At 35.6% G+C, this 24,594-nt stretch overlaps 1 protein-coding gene across 2 annotated transcripts in view; it reads left to right on the top strand.

Annotated features, from left to right (window-relative positions):
• The window catches only part of UNC13C (unc-13 homolog C), a 562,886-nt gene that overhangs the window by 223,268 nt on the left and 315,024 nt on the right, over positions 1–24,594 (top strand). Inside the window, exons 5-8 of one of the 2 annotated variants that reach the window (XM_069459628.1) lie at positions 7,565–7,643; positions 8,677–8,682; positions 9,843–9,914; positions 18,215–18,434. In XM_069459628.1, coding sequence (XP_069315729.1) covers positions 7,565–7,643; positions 8,677–8,682; positions 9,843–9,914; positions 18,215–18,434 — 377 coding nt within the window. The remainder of the gene's footprint in view (positions 1–7,564; positions 7,644–8,676; positions 8,683–9,842; positions 9,915–18,214; positions 18,435–24,594) is intronic. The other variant, XM_069459636.1, reaches the window with a different exon arrangement.

The following is a 24,594-nucleotide window of genomic DNA, read 5'->3' as shown; positions in this document are numbered from 1 at the left end:
AAGCCGAGTCCAAAGGGGAAATTAACAGAGCTCAAAATATAATATAGGGTGCAAACACAACTCTGGCATTCTCTTCTTTGAATTCTCTAGGTGGATAGATGCCTACAAGTTCGTGTCTGCCAGAGGCTTTGTTACTAATGTGTTCCTTAGTTTGAAGGAACGTATTAATGAATACCCCAGGCAGCAGTGGGCCAGCATACATACAATCAGCTTCAATACTGTTCCTGTCTGCGCAAATCTCTGTTAAAATGATTGCAACCCACAGTACATAATTTACTTACATGTATTAATCAATCAATCAGTGCTCTCAACAAGGCTGTAAGGCAAATATTTTTTTTTCCATTTTCCATAGGAGATAACTGAGACTCATAGAGGTTAAAAAATATTTACTGGCCTAGTAAATACCAGGCTTTTATCTTCTTCCCTGTGACTAAGGTTTTGCCTACTAACCCTTTATAGTGTGAGGTCCCTGACTTCCTCCCTGATCCTTAGGCTTCTGGCTTGCTCTTTCCAGGTGTTATTTCAAAGATAAAAATCTAAATCTCAAACCAAGACCATGGTTTATTTCCTGTCACATCCCTCTGGTGCCAAGGCCTATTCACTTTAACCTCCACTTTTTGTTCATCTCTGCTACCTGCCAGAGTTGATTCTAAGGAAGTTGAGCTGATTAAGATCAGTTTCTTGATTTGAAATATGTATTATAGCAGGGACATTCCCTGTGAAGAAACAGAAGGCAGTTTTACAGGGGCTATGACAGAAGACTTAGAACAATGGTTCTCAGGCATTTTCCTGCCCCAGTTCAACCAAAAAGTAGGACGTCCTCTGTCAGTAACAAATGTTTTCTTTTCATCCATGCAGGGGCTGAGAAGCCCATCTGAGAGGAAGGAGCCATAATTTTCTCCCCCCCCCTCCCCTTGCCTTCCTGCTGAGAATTCCTGATGTTCAAGTTATAGGGGAGAACAGTTGGTTGAGATGGGAGGAGGTGTTTACGTCTACCTTATGGGTCAATCAATGAGTGTGTTGTCCACGTTTTCTTTGAGAGGTAAATAGGTGTTGGCCTATGCTACTGAGTGAGGAGGCCAGTACCAGAAGAGGGAATAGTGGAGTAAAAACAGAGAAGTGTGGAATTAGAGTAATGTCCCCAAGGATCGGCAGGAAGTTCAGGATGGCTGGTAGTAGTAGAAATAGATGGAAGAAGTTGAAAGAGATGAGACTGGAGGGCCAGTTGTACCTTACTGGATGTAAAAGGGTTTGTTCTATATCGTGCCAGCGATCAGGGACATTGAGTATGGAAATGACATATGTTTAGATTTTTGATATAGAAAAATCATTCTATTGGCAGTCTAAAAAAAGGGGTGGCAAAAAAGCTGGGAGATTAGGTAAAATGGTAAGAAATGCAATAACACACTGCCAATGGGGAGGTTCATCAGGGAGACAGATGCCAAAAATATCCTATTTTACCAATTCCACAACATACATTTTTTTATGCATTATAACAAATTGATATGCATCTTAATAACTGATGGTTTCTTAAAAATGTTGGTAGCCAAGCAGCAGTTGTAAGACCTTCATCGTCTGTATGCTTGTAAACTTAGTCAAAAGTTAGTTAAGTGTCCTGGGAAAATATCACAGGACTCTGATATTGACTGCTTTTGCAGGTGGCATGGCCAGACAACTACAATGTCTTATCGTTTCAGTTAAAAACAATAAAGATGATTTGAGAAAGGATAGAGTCCTCTTTGTCTCTTTTGATGTTTTTTTGTAAGATTGAGAGCCTACCAACATCAAAACCTGCAGCACAGCTGTGTGCTGCATGGAACAAAAGAAACAATAATATGGAGCACTATTTTACAAAATACTAAATCACTGATGCTCTTGACGGCTTAATGAACAATATTTTGGGAAAAAATTCTACACATTGACAATTCCGATGAAGAGTGGTTCTAAAAATGTAAACTCTGAATGAGAAGTTTAAGGAATAAGTTAATTTATTTAATTTATTTCATTTATATTTTCCTTTCATGCATAGGCAAAAATGATTGATTAAATGACAAAAATCTGTCATAGATTAAGTCAGTTTAAGTGGGCCCTAAATTTAAATTCAAATTGCTAAGAAAGCCTGGTGTTACAAGTTAATTTAATGTCTTCATAATAGTATATAAAATAATGCTGTATCTTATGACAGATGGTGTCTTAGCTTTGATGAAGCATGGAATCAAAAAATCTTTAGGAATTGGTGATTAATTGTATATGGGGAGTGAATCCTCTATTGCATAGACACAAATATTCAGTTTTGACAATAGGTGAAAAAATGAGAGAATAAAACATCCTGAATAGCTAATATTCAGCAGGTGAATATTTAAATGAAGTACATAATGATCATCAGGAAAATTGTATTAAATGTATGTAAAATACAAAATGTTAAGCAAAAAAAAGCAAAATACATTATTGTATGTTTACCATTACATATATAAATAAATACAAAGAGTTGTTTATAAAAGTGTGAAAGAAGATATTGCTGTATTAAAGGATGGAAATTTAGAATGATTCATTATGAATATTTTACATTGGCTTAATGTTCTATAATGCTAAAAAAAATTAATTACATAGCTCTATCCAGTAATTGTCTTAGAAACACAGACATAAACAGAAACACTATGCATTTATATTTTTGGCCAATGGTTTTCAATTAATTTTAAAACTTCTTCAGATATAAACAAAGTCTACCAATTTTTTTTATTTCTAATGGAAATTAGCTAGTCTATGAATATTAGCCAAATAGTCATCAATGTCCTTTTGTGGAAATAGCACATGTTTGTCCCATAGTCAGAAAGATATTCCTTTGGAAGATCTGCTTGACAGTTTTCTTTGTTAAAATTGTCTCACCATTTGTTTTTTAGTTATTATTTTTAAATTGACAGATAAAATTGTATATATTTATCACATACAATATTAAGTTTTGAAATATATATATACACACACACATACACACACAGTGTGGAATGACTATATCTACCTAATTAACATATGCAGTACCTCACATAGTTATCATTTATGTGGTGAGATCACTTAACATTCACTTTCTTAGCATTTTTCGGGAAAATAATACATTGTTATTAACTGTGGTCACCATATAGTACAATAGATCTCTTGAACTTATTTCTCTCTCGCTAAAATTTTGACAGCCACTCTGGTAACTATCATTCTATTGTCTAGTTCTAGGAGATCAACGTTTTAAATTCCACGTGTGGGTGAGATCATGCAGTATTTGTCTTTCTATGTCCAGCTTATTTCATTTAACATAATATCCTCTAGGTTCATTCATGTTGCAAATGTAAGGATTTCATTCTTGTTTAAGGAGACATAGTATTCCGTTGTGTATATATTACCACATTTTCATTATCGATTTATCTATTGATGAGCAGTTAGGTCTATTTCATGTATTGGCTATTGTGAATAATGTGACAATAAACTTAGGAATGCAGATATTTTTTCAACATACTGATTCCATTTTTTATATATAGCCAGTATATATCAAATGGTATATATCAAATTGATTCTATGGTAGTTCTATTTTTAATTTTTTGAGGAACCTCCATGCTGTTTTTCATAATGGCTGTACCAATCTACGTTCCCATCAACAGTTTGCAGGTGTTCCCTTTTTTTCATAGCACTGCCAACACGTGTTGTCTTTTTGATAATAGCCATTCTTACATGTGTGCGGTGATATCTCATTGTGGCTTTATTTTACCTTTCATGATGATTAATGATGTTGAGCGTTTTTTTCATATACCTGCTTGATAGTTTTCATGCAGTGCTCTCCTGGTGCCTTCTTGGAGGTCTTTTCCAATCTGTATACATTCAATAGGTTATCAGATCAATTTTGAATGAAAATAACTATTCTGTACTTAATCGGTAAAATCAGCTTTTATTTCCTCTACCTGAATATCAGATGTCTTCAAAATTACAGAATATATGTAATTTGTATAATTTATATTGTATTTATTTTGTAACAAGACAACTGAATCTGAGTCAAAGTACATAGCAATAGACTTTTACACAGCAGGTTTTATTAAATTCAGTAAACTCGTTTTAATATTATTATGGAAAGAATTGAGAAACAGAACCATTGAAATATTAAAACTATGTTAACTAAGTGTAAATTTCGAAGGTCTCACCACAAAAAAATAAGTGAGGTGATGAATATGTTAATTAGCTTGATTTAATCAGTTCACATTGTATACCTGTATGAAAACATCACATTGCACCCCATAAATGTATACAATTATGATTTTTCAATTAAAATATTCTGAACAAAAACCATGTTAATAGAGCAAATGTTGAATTAGACCACATCTCCCTTAATTTAGCCTTTAACATAATATCTATTTTTGTCAATTTTATGTGATCATTGACTTTTCAGATATTTCCACAGATCTCAGCTTTTTATCCCATCTGTAATGCCTGTAGTCTAAAAGCTCCTTTTGTCCTAGGGAGAACACTTGAATAGCTGCAAAGGAACCATTTGGGAAAGATTAGGGCTATTTTATACAACGAATACAGAGTTTTTGATCTGAAGATAATACTCTCTTGAAATGCATTGAAAAAATATCTGAATGTTGGCAGCACTCCTGGATCAACTGGTACATAACTCTTATTTCCTCCTAGCAAAAAAACCTTGTGGCTATTAAGAACAGGAAGTTTCAGGTGAAACAATCCTGCAATGGAAATCGAGCTGCCATACACTGGCTGTATGATCTGGGCCTGGGTAAATTGTTTAACTTTAGTGCCATGAAATGTAAAATGAAGTTAATTGTAGGCCCCAGTTCATACTGTTGTAGATGTGGGATGGCCCAATCATTTGTCTATTGATATTTCTAGACTTCACCGTTTTTGTTATTTAATCTCTCCAAGATCTCTCCTGGGTAGGAAGCCTTCTGATACATATTACAAAAATATTTTGCGTTTGTATAGGTCTTCACTGTATTCATCAGATGCTTCTCGAATCATGAGTTGAGGCCAGTAGGGCAGAATTTTTTTTATTAAAGTCTAGGTTTGCTTTATTATTACTTGATGGATAGGCTCATGGAAGTGTATATTTATCTAAACTTCTTACAGTAATAATTAAAATGTAAAAGTATGAGAAAACAACATGGTAAAGAACATTTTTGAGACTACCTGTGAAGGTTAAGAAAGCATTTTTATTGTCTTGCAGTTTTCCATATTACCAACTCTAAGTTCAATAAGATTAAATGACAAACTCAGAAAAGGCAGAGATAAATTTTAGATGCATGTCTTCTAACTTGGACTCATTATTGCTCAGATTTGCCCTACATCCTTGGATATCTCTGCTCTGATGAGACAAGCATAGGAGGGAAGTGTCAGGCCCGAGAAAATACATGTGTGTAACTGATTCCAGACTCAAGATTCTGGGTGCACTTTGAAAATCTGAATTAAGTTTCATGAGAAGGAAAACATAAAGGCAAAAAATACTAATTACTGGTAGGAAGAAAATATGCGACTCATTTATATAACACTTTGCAGTTTATAAATCACTTTCTCAATTATTATCTGAACTGAACGTATTTCTCTACAAAGCTACGAAAGTCACATTATTTAGGAGTCAAAACATTTCAAAACAATTGGAGACAGTGAGATAGTATGATTAACGTGTACCATGGCAGATTAACATGTACTATGGCAGAAGGAGATTTATTCCTGCGTACACTTAGGTCATTATTATTATAATACTGTTCACAGAGAGGAGAAAATAGAAACTGCTTTGAATCACAGCCTAAGACTGGAGCAAATGAAATGGAAAATTCTTCAAGAAACAATTCACATAGCCCTTTTCCCATGTATTTGATGTTTTGAATGTGGCAGGGTCACACCAGCATTGGCAGGGAGAGGGAAGGAATACGGAAAGAGGACAGGAGGGAAGGAAGAAGTTACCTTGATGGAGTAGTCGGTGTGAATTCTGAGAGGGGGCTTTGACTCACTGTGACTATCACAGCCCTTCAGCTAGAAAAGTGCCAGTTGGCATTATTCTGGGCAATTAGGGAAACCATATTAGCTGCTTTATCATAGAATCAGTGTGGAGAGGGTCTTAAATGCCATTTCTCCCTTCTGCATACATTCTCTTCCCTTCATTTCTCCTTCTTTCATCGTTCTTGACCTCTGGTCCACATTTACTCCTTTCCTTTATTCTACGGTCTAAACTAAAGACAACTTTTAGTTGAAGTGCATGACTAAGAATAATTTATTCATCATTGACATCCTTGTGTACATTTGCAATGGTTTTATCACACTTACTGCATTTGTCCTCACAAACATAAAGTTACGGTGTTATAATTCACTTGTTACCATTTTATCACTATTACTATTTTGTTTTTATTACTACTTGACATGAATTGTATGATGCATTTAGTGAATTGTCTAAGACTACCGTGCTAGTCATTGACACGTCAAGGAAGTGTTACAGTTAGGACCATGACTACTAAGAAAAATCCATTAAGATAAGAAGTCCTTTATTAAGCTCAGCAGCAAGAACACAGAGGCCATCTCTCTGTCGGTGAAAAATTGGACTGTAAAACGTTGATAACCCGTCACAGGCTGTTGTAGCCCATTCCAATGACAGAGTTGCCCAGCCAGCACCCAGAGGCATAAACTATGCTGTTCACGGTGAATACGCTGACCCTGAGCAAGAGGTCAGCAGGAGGTTTGTAGTCCAAGTGAGCATAAGGAGATGGGATCATCAGTGATTTTAACATCTTGTTGGTTTTATAAAATGACTAGATTTGATGCAATAAAAAGTCAAATTCAATGTGTTACACTCATTTTTAAGAAACATAAAGATATATATTTATGTCTTCCACTTTAATTATTGCATTCTTCTCATTAATTCATTCAATCAGTATACTATTGATGAATATATAGGTAACTTAGATTTTGTTGCTATTATAAAAAATTGCAATGAACATCTTTACACAACAAATTATTTTATAAATAATTATGTGCATTTGTCTGGGATGAATTCAGACAAGTGGGACTTCTGGTATAAGTAATCACTAATATTTTAAATGTGTCCATGGCTCCTTCAGATGCCATTTTTGAGTTTAATCTGTGAAGATGAAGCACACAAAAGTATTATTTTTATAATAAGAGTAATTTCTTTACCATCGCAGACAGACTAAGCTTGCACCAAAAATGGTTTGGTTCTGTTTCCTCCTGGAGGTACAAAGTTCCATATATCTAACAATTTTGATTCTCCTCTCTGTGTTGCTAACATAAAAGCAGTGTGTCCAACCAGGCCATGTATATCTTAAAGGGTCAACATATGGAAATATCCAAGAAGGCAAGTGATCAAAAGGTGTGGTAGCTAGAGTCTTCTTCCCTCTCATTGGACAAAGTCCTAGGGTCTTGGATTTTTGCTGCTTTGTGAATTAGTTGAAAACCATGGTATCCATTTCATATTTTTCATAGCTTTTATACTATGAACACTGGATTTTTTCTTATAGGAAGTCATCTTACCCATGGAAATTATTGCTTTTCTTTCCCTTCTCAGGGCTGCGTGGGGACTTTATGGTATTGACAGTATGCCAGATCTCCGCAGGAAAAAAACTTTGCCTATCGTACGAGATGTGGTAAGTTATGCCTGTTTAATTCCCTTTGATTACATGTGTTGACTTTTTCTTTACTAAAATGTAATATCCTTCTCATCAATGCCTAGCCTGTAAGTATTTCACAGAATAAAATATATGAGGGCACATTCTACGAAGTGTTATACTTATTATTTCTTTAAAATCTATTAGATGGAAGAAATAACTCTAACCTTTTGACAGCTTTTGATATGAGTTGAAGTTACAAATTGAGTTAAAATGACCCTATAATTGAGCAAAAAGAAATTACACAGCATACCAAGCAAGCTTCTGAACTAGGCTTTGATGTGTTCAGTGTTATGAATGACCACAAGTTTAATTTGCAAAGTTTAAGGCTTGATTTGAACTTCCTTACTTTAACCCAATAGACTTGAATACTTTAGAAAGCAAGTAGATAATATTAATCAATTCTTTATTCTATTAAGGTTAATTCTAGCCAAATTAATAAGTTCTCCTACTATCTAAAGAAAACCATGGCTTCCAAGTCATTAAAATATTTATTAGTCCTGATCATGACTCTGAATAAATCATTCTCCTATAATGAAATATGGTGAGACCAGTTAGAAATGCAAAGAATTGATAGTGGTCTATATTAAATTGTTAAAAAAAAATATCCCATAAGCGTAAAAAAAGGTGTCTTCTGTCATCCAAAATGTCCTCATATTTTTATAGGCATATTTGAATAATGTATGATATGAAAAATGTATTTTCTCCCAGAGAAACATGAATTCCCCTTTTACCAACAATGTATATCATTTTATTTTTTTATATAATTTTTAATTTTCCTAAGGAAATCTTTATCTGAAGACTATCACTTTGGTTTTAAAATATGATCTTGACTGAAAAGATCTTATACTGGAGAGCATGACATGCCTGTGCAATTAGCTCAGATTCCTGTCATTATGGAGTGGACATTATTTCTAAGTGTTAATCTAATTTAACATTGTTGTTTTCTTTTCCTACTTCTCATATGTCTAATGATTTACATTTTGTTTCCTCTCATTCCTGGAATCTTCAGGCCATGGTAAGTGCTTTTCAATTTATCTAATTAATATTCACCAGTCTTCTCAAACATGCACTGCACTTATTCATGGGGTAAAAGAGGGCAAGATGGGGAAATGAAAAGACAGAGACATACAAGAATAAGGAGCTTGGGTTCTCAAAGAATTTAACATTTAGTTCAATTCTGAAAGACCAAATTATGTACACAACAGGTACAAACACAGACAAAATTTTGGAGGCAATACTTGTTAGAGATGGAATATTATCTTGGGTAAACCCTTGGAGATAAGCCATCTATAGGTTCACATGGTAGGGTAGAGAGAGTAGAGACATCCTTACTCAGATATGTTCTGAATTCTATCTGAGTGTGTGACTTTGTTGCCCTGAGGAGATATTTGTATTACCAGATGGGGCTAGGGGTGATCAGGAATGCATTATGCCACTATGACTTCCCTTTGCTCCTAATGGGATATCAGATTTAATATTTCCATGTGGAACTTCTGACTTCCAAAATTCTCTACAGCGCTGTCAAGTTTATTGTATTGCATATGTTGTAAGTGTGAACAGGTGATGATGGTTCTATTTTATAGGTATGGAAACTAAAGAGACTTGAGTCTTATTTACCATTACCTAAGTTACCAGCATTAAGTGAAGAAAATGAATCCAGATAGAATGATTCTCAGTAGATAAAATGAACACTTGGAAGAAAATATCTTGACTAGATATGGAAGGAAGAACATTCTAGGGAACTGTGAACAACTCAAGAACCATCTAACACCAATTATAATTCAGGAGTATCACCCAAGTCAGGCTGGCTCTGTATCAGTGGTCATGTTTTATGAAAAAAAAATGTGATCATGACCACCATGGGGAATAACAAAGTCCTAGGAGACTCTTGCTACCCTGGTAACCTTGGGCTGGTCATCTTGCCTTGCTGGGCCTCAGTTTCATCATCTATAAAATGTAGGGGTTGGGTTTGATGATCTGTGGGATTTTTTCCAGTTTCAATGTTCTATGATTCCATGATCCAGATCAGTTGGCTGATTGCTGAAAATGGCAGGCCCCTTTTAACTAAAACATGAACAGTGATAACCGATATTCTTACATTTTTACCTTCTGCTGAGCATTATCTACATGGCAACCTCCCCATGTATTAATAAGTCATAATTCTATTTATTTTAGACTTTGGCTGCCCGGAAATCTGGACTCTCCCTGGCTATGGTGATTAGGACATCACTAAACAATGAGGAACTGGTAGGTGCAGTATCAATCACTATGTACTGATCATAGTCAGTAGAGGAAAACCATTCTGCTTGAGCTGCTTGCCTGTAATGTTTATTCCAGTGTTCCATTGGGGAAAAGCCTGATCCCAAACAAACTTCCTTAGGGCCTCAGCTTCACTATCATACCAAATCATCCTCTGCTCCTCAAAACGTGTATGCACCTTCTCATCTTTAGAGACGCTTTCTGTCCTAAATAGCTTACCTGTTACTCTCCCCCTGGAAAAATCCTACTTATTTTTTTTTTTACATAATTTAAGTTTTCCCTCTTTCACAAGGCTTTCCCCAAACACCCTTCTCCCCTTCCAGTTAAATTATTAGTTTCCTCCTATGGGCTTTTATAGCATTTAATCATGACCTCCATAGTGTAGTATGATTAAGAGTGAAGTCCACTTGGTATGAATCCCATCTGTGCCACTTAATTAGCATTGTTATATCTGGCACGTTATATAACTTCTCTGAGCCTGAGTTCCCTCATCTATAAAGGGAGGTAATAATAAAACCGTGAGGATGACGGAGGGGACATATACTTAACATTCGTCACAGCCTAGGGCATAGTAAACAAGGGAAGAGTTTCTGTTTTTATTATTTTTGTTATTGCAATCAATTTATTTTGCATAATAAAACTTTTCTTTTAAACTCTGATATCCTTGAGGGTAGCACTATAGCTTGTTTTTTGTTCTTGTTAACAGTTTTCATCACTGTTGCTTAGCATACTGTCCAGCATGAGGTGTAGAGGCTTTGTAAATTCTTGTTGAATGAGAGAAATAGGCTAAGTAGAAGATACAAGTAGGCTGCAAATATCTAGGTCAGGGGTTCTTACAGTTGGCTCATTAGAACACCTGAGGGAGCTTAAAAATTATAATGCTGAGATCTCACGCCCAGCAATTCTGTTTTAATTGGCTTCAGGTGTAGCCTAGGTGGCTTGGGTTTACAAGTTTTGTGGGTTTTTTGTTTGTTTGTTTTTTAACTCCCAGTGTTTGTGCCTTCCATGTTGTGCTGGGGTAGCCCTTTCTTGGCACACTCAGCTGGGAATTTACACAGGACAATTTATCTGTGTCCCCCCTTATGGGAACTAATATATCCTACCTCTCTCAATTTGAGCATCTTTGTCATTCTTACAGAATAAAAATTCTACCAAAAATAGTACATTACTTTAACATTCTATGTACTTGGCATTTAAAAACTATTTTTGTGTTTATATTTCTCATTCTCTCCTTTCTGTTATTGTCATTTTCCACCCCAAAGTCAACCTTTCCTAGGTTTTTCTATTAGCAGTCTTCCCCCACCCCAGTACACATCAATAAAACAATACATGTCCATTTGAATATCTGGAGGCCACAGCAAGTTAGAACATTTTCTATTGTGCTACAGCATTTAAAAAAATGTGACTGCATTCCCAGTGTCTTATTCTTATCTATTAGATTTATGATTCAATGTAATATTTTGGGTAGAGTCTGGATACAAGAGAAGGTAGACACTCTCTGGTGTATGAGAAGGCCCCATATTGCTTGCTGAATCTCAAAGCATCCAATCTTTTTCTTGTTAGGAAATTATCAAAGTTGAAAGATATTTATTGACAAACTCCTACACTGTTCCTTTCTTATGTTTTAAAACATAAGCTCTGACTCGGGGGGATGGGGGGGGAATGGGCAATATACATAACCTAAACTTTTGTACCCCCATAATAAGCTGAAATAAAAAAAAAAACATGGTATTTGATTTAAACTGTGAACACTCATTTCTATAAAAAGTTAGCAGGAAAGCCATAGAAATTAGTGGAATGCTACTATATTTCCTGAGGTCCTGAATGGGGAACACATCTTCCCTTTATGGTTTAATTAGCTATTGATCTGCTTTTTAGCAACTTAAAAAATATCACTTTGCTCCTTTAGTTTCAGAAGGCTAAGTAAAAGACTTTTCTGTGTTGGTGTTGGGTGGATGAACAGAGCTCATCCGCTCCCTCTCAGATTCGTAAAGCCCATTTCCCTGAGGCCCACATCTCAAAAAGTAAATGAACTATGACTTCTGTACAGCAGACATATTAAATATCACCCTTGACAAGCTGTCGCATTCGGTCATTACATGGGCAACTAACATAAATGCTGAAGCAAATAATTTCCGGTCCTTGGTGCTGAAAGTCTTCCTAGGCACCCTTGATGTGAAAGCATGAAATATTTGCTTTTACAGGAAGGAAAGTGGCTTGGTGATGTGGAAAATATCAAATGGTAGCATTGCTATTTTAATTAAAGAGAGTTTAGTAAAAATCTCGTTCATCTCTTCCAAGGAAGCAGTGGGCTCTAACAGCTGACACAGGAAGACAGTGAATCAGCCAGCACTGCCTCCATGAGCGCTCTGTTGGCAGAGGGATACCAGATGCCCCTTCCATCTCCAGTTCCAACTCACCCACGAGAAACTATTGAGACTGATTGGGAACCTCAGTCTAATCAGCCATTAAGAACTGTGGTTTCTGAAATTTTCCATATGGCTTAATCATACAGAACGGAATAACCTATCTGGTATCCATACACCACAGTAGTCCGTCTGGCACTCTCCTGTCCATCTTAGTGCTTGCTTTCACAGAGTAATAGTTTCCTTGGTGTGGACCCAACAGCGAGTCAATCAAAGTAGATACATTCAATAATTCAACACATACTTACTGACTACCTACTGTGTGTCAGGCATTGTTTCAGATGGGAAGTAAAGCAGTGAACAACTCAGCTAAAAATTCCTGCCTTCGTAAGGCTTGTAAAATTGTGGTGGGAGGGGCTGAGATATTTAGTTATGTACCCACTGTTGCTACCAGTCATAATGGAACCTTTTAGTAGACAGGAGTGTTTAAACCAAGATAGTCTCAGCTGAGGGTTGTGAGAAAGTCAGGCAGAGGGAGTAATCCAAATCACCAGGCCTAAAAGGGATTTGAGAACACTATTTATTCCATCTGGGTTAATGGGCGTGTTAAGGGAGGTGGTCTAATGGCAGCCTTCCAGGAGTGTCAACTCTCAGTAAGGGGCAATTTATCTAGGAGAGTGATGGGGTCCTTCTTCCAACAGCAGGATTCAGGCCCATTGAAAGGAACTGGAAAGAACTAGGTAAGGGGGTAACTGGGAGATCAGACTCCAACCCTATTCCTAGCATGACACTAGAAAAATAACACGGAAGGAGAAAGCTGCTCAGAACACCTGTCTGATACTGAGAGTTCAGTCAGGGCTGCGGGCTCACAGCACACCCAGGTACTCTGGATTCCTGCTCAGGAATAGTAACCCTTTCAGGTCATAAAAGAGACCTACTCTTTCGTGGCCTCTCTCAAAAGATTTATTAATATAAAATCTCAGTCTCCACCTCAAGTGGTAAAAATTATAGACTTTCTCCCATCCAAGTACTAAATACTAACCAGGCCCAATTCTGCTTAGTTTCCGAGATCAGACAAGATCAGGCACGTTCAGGGTGGTATGGCCGTAGACAAATTATAGACTTTCTACGTTAAAATGGCAGAAGTTTCCCCCCATGGAGAAATTCATGTCATTTTTGGCCTCATATTTAGCAAATTGTTTATTTCATAACACCTCTATCATTTATATATGCATTTTCATTGAAAGTTTGAATTGGAGAAAAAATGACATTTATAATACATGGCAAATCTATCATACTTTGTTTTCAGATTATGTGCCGTATCATAAATGAGGGCGTATCCTATGTTGTGCTCTCCTTGGATTAATGAATCATCCAATTTATCATTGTTCTGCCCTCTTTGTTTGGACTCGCCCCATAAGTTACTTAGAACAATGTTAATTAGTATCTGTTATAAAACAACAGAAGTAAAAGCAAATTACTTACATTCTTACAGAGACAGGCACATAACTTAGTCTCTGTATTTTCCGCTACAAAAAAAAATTTACCTGAATAATTGTAGCTTCCATAGTCAACCTGACATGATGATTACTCTGATGAATAAATCAGCACTGAAACTATGTCTGGTTTTCTACTCAGGAACTTATTCTACCATTGTTCTGTCTTCATGTTTGTAACAAATTTCAAAGGTTACATTGTACCTAATGTTTGCTCTGCAACTATTTCTGATGTTTGTCTAGAAACAATAAGATATATACTTAATGGAATGGTAAATACATTTTTCTTCCTAAAAAGTATACAATTAAGTACATGAAAAATGCTTCAAAACAAGAAGCATAATTTTTCTTAAAATTATCAAAATGTGATATTTTGGTGTATAGAAAAGGGGTAGTTTACATAATCTCATGAGGGAAACTCACAGGATGAGGAGGAAATAGAGCTTCATTAGTTTAGTCCCTGGCTAATATACGAAGGAAAAAAGAGAGAAAGAATATGGCAAATGGAGGCAGACAAGACTTGTTCCTACTATAATTATTACCAGTTGGTAAATTAGAATACTGACGGTCGAAAAACACTAGTCGTTGCTCTTGGCAGGATGCCCGATTTGTTTATTTCTCAGTCTTGTTTTAGTTTCATCAGGTAGTTACAAATAGTCAATTCATTTCCTTCCAGTGTCCTAATTGTTCAAAAAGTGATATGTTAGTGCAGCTCACTCTAAATTTATTTTCTAGAGCAGGAATTTTTAACAAAGTGTCTGGTCTAGGGTATGAGCATCCTCCCCCTTGTAGTCTATGGGTTGTACTTGGCTATAATGGCTTGTCAGAAAGTGAAGGTATTCCTTGCTCTCATTTCTACAGCTTAAAACAATGTCTGAACACACTAAAAATTTCTGTCTTTGTTGGAATCACTTAAGCAATGTAAAAATAATGATTTAAAAAAATCCTAATTTGCAAAAGTCTCGCATCCTGTTTATACATAGAAAAAAATACTGCAAGGATACATATTGAATTATGCCTAACTTTAAAAAATCTAATTCAATATTGTTTAAAATTTTTATATTAGTGCCTTTCTGTTTTATAAATTATTTTTACAATCAATATGTGATTTATTATAATATTAAAATACATATTTTTAGAAAATAATATATATTTGTTTTAGAAGATTTGAAAAGATTAGAAACATTTAAAATGGGTTAGCAGCAAGTCACCCATATTGCCAAATATCTCTGTCCTTGACTCTTAACCCCAGTAATTAGGGTTCTGCTTGTTTTGGGGAACACTTCCTCCACGAGTCTGGTTCTCAATTGTTTACGTAGACCACAGACCCTCTCTCGATAACATACTCAATCCCATTCTTTCTCTTCAGTTATTAACTGTAGCTAATCATCTCTCTCTCTCCTCTAAATGCTACATTTAAAAAAAGAAAAGTATTTTTTTCTCTTTAATTTCTAATAGTAAACTACAGACTTCCATTTGTCATGATCCATGGCAAATTTTAGGATTTCCCCTTGTTTTCGTCTGCTATTTTTATTTGGTGCTTCTTGCTCTTTTTGCCTTATTCCACAAAAATTCTGCATTCTCTGTCCTTCTTATAATTTTGTTTGATCTGTTATGATTTTGATGCAGACAGAGCACCTTCTTCTCCAAGATATAGTATTCCCCTGAGATACAAGAATCTCCTCTTATGAAATACACTTTTATATGCTTTCTCCAGCTGTTGATTTCCCTGTGTTTCTAAACTGACCATCACCCCATTGTATACTTGGCTGGAGTAAGGAATGTTTTCATATGCCATTCATTTTAGAGTAATCTGTAGCTTTGATAAACACATGCACATATCCCAAAAGTCAAGAATGAAAAGGGCTCATATTATCATTTCCCTGGGACTAGGGATATATACTCTCTAGTAGGTTATCTAATGTTTTTTCCTCCAGCTCAGTTGCTTTTAAATACTAGAAATTGTATTAAGTCCTCATTCAATTGATTTTCAATATGCTGTCTGGTAAATTTTCCATGTTGCTTGTTTTTTGAAATTAGCTTCACTGTCTTTTTGCATGAAATGGATTATGGCTCTTTAACAAAACCAAACTAAACTAAACCAAACTAAACATTTCAATGAAACCTTCTTGACTATCTATTCAGAATGTTTATTTATTTCCCTCTAGCACGTTTAATTTTTTAGCAAGCGTTGCTTACGTTTATTACTCCTATACCCTAAGGACTTACAGGACCGACTATATATCAACTGAATTCAGTAAAAAGAAAGTAGACATAGGGAATGAGATAAAATATATTAATCTTTTACTTAATCTTGATTATGTGAATAAATTAACGTTCAAAAATAACCCCTTGCCTATTCTACTTTCTAAATTTATATACAGTATATCTCTTACTTTTCTTATGTTCATTAGCATACGCTGTTCTGTTCTCACCTAGTATTCCATTTAATTAAAATAATGGTTATTTTTCCCTCATTAAGATAAACAACAAATTGCCTCATACGAGTGCACGTACATATAACTCAATTCCCTCCTTAGTTTTCAGTTAGACCACAAATGCTGTATTGAACACACACACATATACACATACACACACATAAACATACACACACATACACTCTGAAGCCCCTCAGCCCAGCTATAATGGAAGACTCTATCTGTGGATCACTAATGAAAAATCTGTTATGCCAAAGATCATTCAGTTCACTTTAATGATATTGGAGATACTATGCTAGACATCATAGGAGAGGCAGAGATGAATAATACATACTCCTAATTCTCCAAGATCTCTCAACAGTTCCTTTCAAGACATTTTCATTACAAAATGAAGCCAAGAGATTTACTTGTCTCAGGCTATCTTTATTAAAAGGTGATGGATCCAGTCGTTCTGTCTGTATAAACCCGTATACAAGGGTCTCCCACTTGAGCGATGCCCATGTTTGACCATACTGCTGCTCTGCAGACTCACTTAAGCACAAAGAGCTTGGGTTGCTGAGAGCCTCATATAGCAGATGGATCGAGCTGTTCAAAGTTAGAAAAATTTTTAGCAAGGCTGATAAAGGACCTCCCAGTGCTGAGACCAAACATATTCTGGGAAAACACATAGTGAGGGGAATGTACTGATAAAGGGAAATAGGTTGCTGTCATATTGTAGGATTGCTAAATAATGGAAAGTTGGTCATTTCAATACTGTGGGAAGATATTCTGAAATGATATTTAAGGATAATTAATGCAAAATATAAATGCTTCCTTCCTGGTATTACTTTACTTCTAGGCTCCTACAGGATTTGTGTAAATATCCATTCATTATGCATCAGGCTGTTTTGGGAAATTATCTAACGTAACTTTGGAGAGTGCTGCCTTTGTCTCAGGAAGTCACCTGTATAGTGGGATATAGAAGCGTAGAGGAGGACTCATCCAATCAATTCTCTTTTCTATCAGCCTATGCTTGTTTTTTCAAAAATCCACCATCAATACAAATACTTAGTATTTATTTAGGTTTTTGAAGCATATAGACTACTTTTGTTACCTTTATATGATTTGATCTTCACAATAATACCATTAAGATAAGCAGTCCGAGAAGAAAAGTCTTAGAGACTTTGCATCTCTCTGTGGATTATAAGACTCACAAGTGGTCAGATGTTTATTCATTTTTCAAAAAAAAAAAATCTGTATTCCTACTATGTGCAAGGGACATTGATAAGCACTGTTTAGGTACTAAGGAGAGAAAGATGGAAGATAGTTCCTGCCTAAAGAAGCCCATTTTAAATTTCACGTGACCAGGCCTGCGCTAGGGAACACAGGTCTCTTGGCTACTGTTTAGTGGATTTGTCTACTTCCCTAATGGCTCATCATTAGAAAGTCCTTCCATGTGCTATTATAAGTTATCTCCCTTTGAAATACAAATCAACTTGGGAAAGTGTTTCATTTAACCTTTATCTACTACCAGTGCTTTCTTATGAATAAGTTGATGAGATGCTTCCTAAGTGACAGGTGTTGAAAGCGGTTCCCTGCAGAATGAATTACAGAAAAGCATTCCTTGTGGCTGTGGAGGGGTGTAGTGTCAGGAAGGGCCTGGGTAGAATGCAAAAGACAGGTGGAGTTGAGAATATAGTGGGAACATTGACATTATCAGATAATTAGAACTGTATGCTGCTATGAAAGAAGCTGCAACAGTGGAGACCATTTCAATCTGGAAGATTAGGGAGTTTCTTGTGTTTACATTGCTAAATTGGGTCCTAAAACATTAAGAGAGGAATAAGTTAGCAGAGTTATTGTGATTGCTGTCATCACTTAAATCAGCAATCAAGGGTCTCCCTCAAAAATAGTATTTTTGGGGAAAAGTGAAAAAATGATTTGTTTATGTCAAAATTCTCCAGATCCACTGACGAGGCTTGCATTGGTAACTTGTCACATCTTCACAGAAAATGCACGTCTTCAAGAAGACCTTGCAGGCATTGATCTACCCCATGTCCTCCACCACGCCACACAATTTTGAGGTCTGGACAGCTACCACGCCCACCTACTGCTACGAGTGTGAAGGACTTCTGTGGGGCATTGCTCGGCAAGGCATGAAGTGTTTGGAGTGTGGAGTGAAGTGCCATGAAAAGTGTCAGGACCTCCTAAATGCCGACTGTTTGCAGAGTGAGTACTTGGTTAGGCTGAAGAAGTGGTATGGCGAGTCTGCTTTATTCCATATATATTTTCAGATTAATATCCCTTCAGCTCTTGCTGGTTTTCAGCTCCTACTTGTCCACCCCCCACCATTTACACAGAGATACACGTACTGCCCATCAAATCATAGTTGGTGATACATCCCGGCAGTGTTGAACTGGCACTGTTAGAATCCTCAGAGTGAGTACTTGGAGGGAAATTACACTCTCCTCAAGCATAAAATTTCAAAGTGGCTTCCAGTCTATTTTCTTACCCATGTGTCCTAATAGCCTCGTGCGGTAAGTGGGAATGTGTCAAGTCATGTTCCCCAAACAGGGGCCAAGACACACCCCTGCAATTACAGCATCTGGAATTTGTTTTCAAGCCTATTTACTGACACAGTTTATATACTTCTATGGCCCCTACACAGCCTTTAGAAATGAGGGGTTTGGGGTTTGAATGTTGAAGACAAATGTAACTTAGCAAATATGTGACCTTGAGCAACTTTTTTTTAACTTATTGGGGCTTCATTTTTTCCTTCACTGAATGATCAACTTTGCTTCAGAGGGTTATTAGAAAGGCTAAAAATGAAAGTCTCTGCTAAGAGTATGGCACATAATAGATGCTCAATGAATATTAATGACCTCTCCATCCTTTCACAGTTTTGAATGGGTACATGCCACTTTGATTGTTATGACAAGTTATCTTAAATTTTACATTTCCAAAAAAATCCTTTATCTGATACTTTAGGTCCAGAAATGCCAATATATTAGGCTCTAAAATACATATAATTGACTTTTCACTTCTTTATTTGGTAATGTCACTAAAAGAAATTGCCAAGAAATTCTGTTTAAACATGTATATTCATTTGTAAATAATGTCTTTTTCCACATCTAATATTGTCCCCTCTGCTTATTATTATATGAATCCAGTGATTGTAAGGTGAATGAGTGGCCTGAAATTGAGGGTGGCAGGCAGAGGAAAATGTCAAAAAAAAGATTAAATCAGAAATGCTATCAGAGTTGGCTTGTTGTCACATGCATTCTACAGTTTATCTAATGATTAGTAGTCTCCTTAAATAATCAGATCAGATTGAGGCAGTGTTAATGATAATAAATTGCATTTTTAGCAAAAGAAGTAGTATTTCCTCTTTGGAAAAAAAAAAGGTATATTTAGGAATGATTGCTTAAAAGGGAGAGAGATTGATTCAATATTACTCATCCAATTTACTTGCAAAATCTCATAATCCAATTAAAATTCAGTCTACTTGTTTAAAAATGAATTGTAGATAGATATCTAAGAAATAAACATATTAGGGAAGTGATAGTTGAGAAAGAAAAAATATTGTCATCTAAAAAGAAATGGCTTGAATTCTTTAGAGAAATAAATGATTTCGCTCATACCTAAGAAATGATTTAATTCTTTTAGTCTTTCAAAGAAGAGAGATGCCACCCACTCATTAAACTTTAGAAAAATTTTTACATTTCCATTTATTAAAATAGCATGTACTATTTGATATGGGTTAAATTAATTATGCAATCCAAAGTTTTCATTGAGTTTATTCATTAAAATGCACACATAAATCAGAAGAATAAAAAATATTGCCGAACACTGAAGGTGAGTTTGTATGCCTCAGGGAGGGATATTTTCTTTACCAATCCCTCTTTACTTTTTCCTAAAATCAACACTCTCACATTGATCAGAAAGCGGTTCTATAAGTATGTTTTTAACTTCACAACTTTCCACAATACCAATCAATAAAATTTGAAATTCTCCCTATAGAATCACTGACATTTCCTTAAGAAATTTCTCTTATTCATTGTTTTAAACAAGAAATTTGTAATGGTGACACCATGTATGAGTTACTGTCAGGTATAACAACAATGAAGAAAAGGAAAGAATAAAAAATTAAAAGATTAGAGTTGGAAGGTGTAGCTAATCCAACCCCCTGTAAATATAAGAAGATTCTATGATTTCTGGGTTTTTTTTTTTCTTGTTTTTTTTTTTTTTAATGATCATTCAATCTCTATTTGAACACTCCAGTGAAAATTCAACACCTTGGAAGTTAACTCATTATTAGAAAATTCTAGCTCATAAATTAAACTTTAAGCCAAAGTCTATCTCCTCATAATTTCTATCTGTATCTTATCTCTGGAGAAAATATTTAATAAATTAACTTCCATTGCATATGACAGTTTTTAAACACCTAAAAGTAATTATCTAGTTTTCTGTGTGTTTCTAGAACCCTTATTATTTTGCTAATACTTTTATGAATCATTGTAGTCTATCAACACATATACAAAAAGAAGAGAAAAGAAATTTTTTATTTGTGGTCTGACCAGTGACCCATGCAAAAGAGAGAGTATGCAAAGTTACTTCCAATTGATTTGAGTTTGGCATTTCATTCCCATGCAGTCTTGGGTTGGTAACTTGCACACTTTCAGTCAAGTGGAATTAGACCAGGTGATTGTAAAACCTCCCTCACTGCTACAGTGCTTCCTTCCAGGTTTCAGAGATGCATGAAAATGTCCAGTCAAGCCCCCAAACAGCCTCATCTAAATTCCTTTCTAGCTGATTTTACTTGATGGTCATTCCTTCATTTTATAGCCTTCCTGGCCGAAGACTAACAGCCACAGGGTAGTGGACAGGAACAGAGAAGACCAAAGGGAAACAGGGAGAATAATCTTTAAGAAAAGAACACAGATTTATCCTTCTCCTTCAGTTCCAAGTCAATAGCAGTAGCCACAGTCCACCTGCTTTTTCTTTAATTAGCTAATTTGTGTCCTGACATTTGAAGAGACATTTCATTCTTTTTTGGAAAAAGCATTTGGTAGAGGAAGAACTGAATTATAAAAAATGGAGGAGCAGGTCATGCCCCTGAATGGTGTTAATATAACCTATAAGGAACTTGCCACAGCACTACAATGACAGTTAACTAGGAAAAATCAAAACAAAACAAAACAAAAAGTGTGTTGGCTGGGATGAGGATTGTGTGCAGAGTGAGACATATGTAAAGAGAGATTGTATGTAAAACATTTTCCTTGATTTTCTTTTCAGTGTAGAAAAGAGACAACTACAGAAATTGAAAAATTATACAAATAATCATGGTATTTTCCTTAAACATCTCCAAAGAAAGAATTCCAGAGTCCCACTGAATAATCATCCTGCCAAATTTTAATTTCTAACTAGAAATCTCAAGTACTTGCAGGCAGAAAGTATTTTGCAAAAGTTCAGCAAAACAGCATCTTGTGCAATGTGTTCTTTAGTTCCATGTGTTTCCCACTGATGTTATGTTAAGTTTATGTGTCCTACTATAGGCAGTTGCAAATTTATAACACCAATAACATCTGGCTAGCATACTCCTGTTTGCAGATTAGATATTGATTCCCTTTTCTTTGTTGTCCTGTTGCCACATTTTGCAATCAGACATTTTAAGACAGATATTTGTATATGTTGAGTATCTACTGTGGTTAGGAGCTTTGTTCTGGGCTAGAAAGAAAGTAAGTAGTATTTTTCCTGGACTCAACATTATTTTCTAAAACATAAAAGAGATGAGCAGATGTGAGCACATATCTTGGAAATTTTTGACATTCTCTTAACAGCAATTATACAAAATATGTTTAAGTAGTGAGTACTCAGAAAGCTTAGAAGTAGGATTCTGTTTATCCATTGCTGAAGAGTAGAAAGTATACTTTTTTTTTTTTCCAGAATATTACAGGGGTACAAATATTTTGGTTACATGGATTGCTTTTTTACAGCTTGAGTCAACTATAAGCGTGCTCCTCACTCGGATAGTGTACATTATACCCATTAGATATGATTTCACCTATCCCCTCTGCTCCCTCCCACATGTTTGATTTCCTTTGAGTTTTACTTCCATATGTGCTTATGAGCACTGATCAGTTAGCTCCAGTGAGTTTCAGTGAGTACATGTGTTGTTTCTGTGATTGCCATTGGGGTCCTTATAAATTCTTTGCCTAGGCCAATATCTAGAAGAGTTTTTATTTCTGCAGAACTTAACACACATTTAAGCACAGGAGCTACTTAATAAATGTTTAAACAATAGACAAAAAGATGAGAAATACAATTAGAAATAGCCTTTAATGGTTTAAATATCATCTTTCGTATAAGCATATACTCTTACAGGAGCTTCAAGATTAGTGGATTGGGGAACTCAATATACTGCTTTTACTAAGTTTGGAAGATTTGTCTTCTTACCAAAAAGAATCAAGGAACTAGCTTAGGCAGGGTTAGAATCCAGGTCTCTGAACTGTTAGTCCAGTATTCTTTCCTAACTTATAAAGAAATATGCAAAGTCAGTCCTAGGGGAAAAAATTAAAAGTTGTTGAATTTTATTTTCAGTGCTTTCCCACTTTATCATTACCCCTGACTTTAGACCTTCTTTCTATGCTGCTTAGACTTCATTTCTCAGATTTCTTATCATCATGACTCCTCAAGACCTACCACCTATAGCCAACCTACCAATAAACCCTCTGTACTACCACCCGCTCTCTCAACATATTATCACATTGACTTTTCAATGATACTCAAAGAGAAATGATCTCACAAATCAATTTAGGTAAAATGGAGCCAACAGTTAAATTACCTTGATGCAATAGTCAGTTCTTTAACCCAAAGGAATAGACTAATGATGAAGCATTTTCAGGTGTTGTGGTTAGCTGAGGACCAAGAGGATGAGTATGCCTTACATAATGCCATAGAGGTATCCTATATAATGTATGCAATGAAAATTGATGTATATGTTTTTTTCATAGTCTTGAGCTTCTTAAAAAAGATCTGACTTCCAATCCTGCTGATACTAGAATTTTTTAAAACCTCCCTGGGCTTCATTTTCTTCATACATGAAAAGAATTAATACTACTTATCAATTTTTAAACTACAGATATGTTCCTTGTAGTTTAAAAATTTTCTTTTGTTACCCATCACTGTGAGGAAGAACACACACCAGGCTGAACTGCCGGGCACCTCAGCGAGACTGTGATACCGTTTACTCTGGATAAGGTATTGACTGGAAGGGAGAGTGATTCTATGATTTTGAACCTTTAAAAACCTTATCCAGTAGGAAGACAGGTGAGACTGAAGCCATATCTTTACAGTAGTCCCCCATTGTCTGTGGTTTTGCTTTCTGAAATTTCTGTTATCCATGGTCAACTGCAGCCCAAAAATATTAAATAGAAAATTCCAGAAATAAACAATTCAGAAGTTTTAAGTTGCACACTATACTTAGTAGCATGATGAAAACTCATGCCATCCAACTCCATCCCATTAGTCACTTACTGGCCATCTTGGTTATCAGATCGAAAAATAACCCAGCGTACAGGGAATTCGGTACTGTTTGTGGTTTCAGGAATCCACTGAGGGTCTCGGAATGTGTGCCCTGAGGCTAAAAGGATACCACTATCCTTCCTAAAGAAATAATGATCACTCATATTAGTCTCTGACGGAATATTTGGCATTTTGTGGTTTGCACAGTTCTTTGTTTTTGTCTGTGCTTAGACAAAATAATGAAGTGGCCTTCCTCGTCTTACTCCGACACTGTCTCAGAGTGACCTTGTCTGAGGTTGATGCTCTGCAAGATTGCTTATGCCTGACAGGACAGCATGGCCTAACTGTGAGCACCAGGCAAGCTTCAAACAACACTGTAAACGTGTTGTGTCACCTAAGTTCTCAGATGTCAGAGGCTCTTTAAGAAAAAACAGAAATGTGTTTTAAATTTGTGTTTAAAATTTTTGTGTTTTCTTTTGCTTATTTTTTGAAAAGAATATAAAGAAATCTATGTGACTAAATGTGATAAAAACAAAAATATCTTCCTCCTACCATCTCTCCCTGGCTTGCTTCTTTTTTCCTTGCTTAGTAAAAATATTTTGAATATTAAGCACATTTTATTATAATTAATTTGTTCCTTTAAACGATATAGTTTTTGACTCTCTGATGACTGGGAAATCTCTAGAAAATGCTGATAAAATGTAGTAACATACTATTATGAGAGTACATTCCTGATTTTGTATTTGTTAATGCAGATGTTTTCACATTTATTCTAAAAGTTTGCATTTACCAATAGTGCGATGATTGAATATGGTGGAGTAGAAATGATATAGGCAGAGGAGCAGGAAAAGTTGGGGAGGTGTTA

This window comes from Eulemur rufifrons, chromosome 2 (assembly GCF_041146395.1).
Source record: "Eulemur rufifrons isolate Redbay chromosome 2, OSU_ERuf_1, whole genome shotgun sequence".
NCBI classification, from domain to species: domain Eukaryota; kingdom Metazoa; phylum Chordata; class Mammalia; order Primates; family Lemuridae; genus Eulemur; species Eulemur rufifrons.
This window is presented reverse-complemented; position numbering and strand designations above follow the sequence as displayed.